The sequence below is a fragment of the Erigeron canadensis genome, chromosome 6, assembly GCF_010389155.1.
Source record: "Erigeron canadensis isolate Cc75 chromosome 6, C_canadensis_v1, whole genome shotgun sequence".
NCBI classification, from domain to species: domain Eukaryota; kingdom Viridiplantae; phylum Streptophyta; class Magnoliopsida; order Asterales; family Asteraceae; genus Erigeron; species Erigeron canadensis.
Window position 1 is genome coordinate 21,505,108 of NC_057766.1, and position 3,862 is coordinate 21,508,969.

Consider the following 3,862-nt stretch of genomic DNA (forward strand, 5'->3'; position numbering starts at 1 on the left):
AATGATACAAGATTACTTAAATTATTAAAGCTGTTATGCCACGAGTTAATCCAACCACATTTATAAATTCGATTGACAAAGTAACAACTATTTAACTATTCCATATGCTGCTCCTTGCAACTTTTTCCAATTTCACCAATGAGGGTTGATGTTTGATCTGAAAGATTATGTACATGGAACAAATCAAACACTATCAATAGTTCTCTTGCTTTTCTATACATGGAACAAATCAAACACTATCAATAGTTCTCTTGCTTTTCTAACATGATAAGTAAAATGATAAAACATGGTACTTAAATATTTTGAAGAACATCCCGAATATGAAGCAATTCATGGACAACACTGTTGATATTCATCCGTTGTGATGGAGACTCCATGGAGCATGTTACTCCGACTTTAACAATTGAAGCCAAACATTCTTCAATCTTTTGTGCCTTTGCTTGAGTACTTTGCACAACAATTGCATCATCATCAATAATATCGCTTATGTGGCCTTGTAAGGCCACATGCGCAAATTTATGAAGGCTATGACTTTCATTAAAGATGTCATCTATTGGCTTTTTCCCGATCATAACTTCCAACAATAATATTCCAAAACTGTATACATCCCCGCTACTTGTCATCTCACTCCCTAAACCGTACTCTGCAATTTATAATAAGCAATGACATTATATAAAGGTAATAATGCAAAGTAGTAGAATTGAGCTTACGAGGCTACATTAAATTTACCTGGAGGTGCATACCCAATTGTTCCTCTAACCCCCGTTGAGCTATTTTGGTTTGAACTTGCTTTAAGAAATTTAACCAAGCCGAAGTCCCCAACATGAGCTACCATATCATTGTCCAGTAGAATATTTCTAGGCTTTATGTCTCCATGAACAATGGTTGTTGAACACTGGTTATGAAGATAATCAAGTGCGGATGCAACATCGATGAGAATACTTATTCTTTGAATTAGGCCAAGTCGAGATGTATTTGCATTCGAATGCAAGCACTCGTGTAAGCTCCCATTGGGCATGAACTCATACACTAAAGCCTTGAAATCATTTCCTTGAATATCAATACCTGAACATGAAGTTAGGATCTTCAATAGATTTCGGTGTCGAATACTCCGCCATGCTTCACACTCCGCTACAAAACTTCTATGCGCTCCTCGAATTTGAAGATGCAGAACTTTGATTGCAACAAGATTGTCATATTGATCAAGGGTTCCTTTATAAACAGAGCTGAACTCACCCTTGCCAATCAAATTTGTTTCAGAAAAGCCATCAGTTCCCTTGAAAAGTTGATGGTATGAAACTCTGCAGAATTGTTCGGTCGTTAATGACTGGTGTTGTTGGGCCTTGCTTTTCTTCTTGAACCAAACATATACAAAACATGATCCGAAAAGTAGTGTCGAGATAATCAATATGAAAACTACAAACAACGAAAACCTTTTCTTATGTTTATGTGTCTCCTTGCATTTGGGTAACGCTAATTCAACTAAGCCACCACAAAGCTTGTTGTTACCCAAAATAGAGAATGCACTTGCATTTGAGAACACTCCCTGCACTGGTACTTTACCCTCAAAATTGTTATTGGATATGTTTAATAGTTGTAAGGCCAACCGCTCCAAGAATGGGGGAATCGGTCCTGATAAGTTATTTTTGGAAACATCAAGTTCCTCCAATCCTTTCAAAGAACTTAATGATGCTGGTATCATGCCTTGAAATAAGTTACTACGAAGAGACAACTGTAAAAGGCTATCACAGTCACCAAGACTACTAGGAATGTTACCAGATAAATCATTATTAGATAAATCGAGGATAGACAATGTCTTGAGGTTCCCAACCTCAGCTGAAAGTGAACCGGATAGGTTGTTATGAGAAAGATCTAACTTTACTGATAGAGAGGAAAGTTGAAGAAGTTGTTCAGGTATGTTTCCACTAAGTTTGTTGTCGGAAAGGTACAACTCTAGAAGATTACGACAATTCCCTAAGCTTGATGGAATATATCCTCCCAAGTTGTTAGAATCTAAATAAAGTACGTTCAACAATGATAAGTTCCCTATGGCATTTGGAATCTGCCCTGAAAATTGGTTTCCATATAAACTAGCAAATTGTAGCTTTTTAAGCATACCAATGGTTGGAGGAATTTTACTTGTGAATCTGTTTGCTCCTAAGGCTAAGTAGGTTAGACTACCTAGATTACCTATACTTGAAGGAAGGATTCCATATAACTGATTTCCTGCTAAAAATAGAGAACTAAGTTGGTGAGAAAGATTACCAATTGATGTTGGGACCACTCCTTGCAACTTACATTGGGAAAGACTTAATGTTTTTAAGCTACTACAGTTTGTTAAAGAACCAATGAACTCCAGGGCATTGTATTTTCTGGGTCCACTAAAGTTGTTTTTAGACAAATTTATATAAACAATATCTTTTAGGTTTGCAAAGTCTATTGTCACCTTCCCACTAAAATAGTTTTCACTCATTGAAAGGGTGTGTAATTTGGAACAGTTAGATATTGATGAGGGGAGAAGACCAGAAAGTTGGTTGGTCCCCATTTGAAGTTGTATAAGATTTGGGACCATTGAGCCAAATGTTGGAGAAAGACTACCCACAAGCTGATTAAAATCTAATCCAAACTTAGTTAGGAGCGAGAAGTTATAGATGGAAGCAGGGATGGTTCCATTTAAATTACAAACACCAAGGTAAAATTCTTTTATCCTTTTCCAACGTCCTAAGGTGTGTGGAATGCTACCACCCAATGGATTTCTTGTGAGAGACAATATTTCAATTGATGATAAATTTGCCAAGAAAGGTGGGATTCCACCTGTTAGCTGATTCTCATGAAATACAAGTTCAGTAAGTGTAGAGAGAAAACTTATCTCCATGGGTATGCTTCCTACTAGATTATTCTTATTTAGCCAAAGCTTTTTAAGGTTAGAACAACCAGACAAGTTTGTAGGAATGACTCCTTTGAATTTGTTCCAAGAGAGAGCGAGGATACGTAGTCTTGATAGACGACCAAGCTCACAAGGGATGGTTCCTTGAAAGCTGTTGTTCCCGAGTGATAACACACGAAGGAAGCTCATGTTTCCTACGTGAGGAGACAATGAGCCTTGTAGACCTTGTGACTGTAGTCGTATGGCAATCACTCTTCTGTGGCGCTTTCCACATGAAACACCACTCCAATCACAGAAATCGGAAGAAGAGTTCCATGAGATTAGAGGTCCATGAGAATCTTCAGTGATCATTGACTTGAACGACAACAATGCCAAATGATCGCTCTCATTTCCACCATAGGAAGCCGAGTTGATGGTGGTGGAAGTAAGATATATAACAAGACTGGAAAAGAGGAAAACAATATGAGAGGAAGTTGATGAGCAAATTGGTTGCCTTGATTTCATTTTTGGAGGTACAATTAATATTACAAGGATAGTTGTTGGCTTTTTATACTCTTTTTTATAAAGGGAAAAAAAAGACATGTACTATATATTAAAACGACTTTGGTGGATAAACAAAAATGAAAGTATAAAACAACCTATAACTTAACATGTCATCGTTATATATCTTCTTTCCAATCTACGTGTTTCATTTGTTTCTTTTCAATTTGGGACAATAGAAAATATATACATGTATATAGTGTTTAGTCTCGCCACAAATGGGAGACTTGACTTGCGTAGACTTAGTTATCAAGTGGATACATCACTTTCAAGCAAATTAAATTTCACGACAAGAAGACTAAATGGATCGGAGTTATCCCTCGTTTTATTTCAGTTCATGGATTCGATTCTTTATAGTGACATGTTTCGGAGATTTTTTTTTAAATTACCTGTAACGGCTTATAATCTACATCTCGTAGTATAAAGTATGTGCAG

The 3,862-nt window shown here is 36.7% G+C and overlaps 1 protein-coding gene across 1 annotated transcript; it reads right to left on the minus strand.

Annotated features, from left to right (window-relative positions):
- Window positions 1–225: 225 nt before the first annotated feature.
- On the minus strand, window positions 226–3,390 carry LOC122605657 (putative receptor-like protein kinase At3g47110). The gene is made up of 2 exons (XM_043778612.1): window positions 730–3,390; window positions 226–643 (listed from the first exon to the last, which is right to left on the minus strand). Exons 1-2 carry the CDS (start codon window positions 3,236–3,238, stop codon window positions 294–296), a joined length of 2,859 nt encoding a protein of 952 aa, XP_043634547.1. The 5' UTR covers window positions 3,239–3,390; the 3' UTR covers window positions 226–293.
- Window positions 3,391–3,862: the final 472 nt, after the last annotated feature.

Coding starts and splice junctions, on each gene's coding strand:
- LOC122605657 (XM_043778612.1), bottom strand. CDS start 3,238: ATGATCACTGAAGATTCTCATGGACCTCTAATCTCATGGAACTCTTCT. Junction 644..729: donor AATTGGGTATGCACCTCCAG/GTAAATTTAATG, acceptor TATAAATTGCAG/AGTACGGTTTAGGGAGTGAG.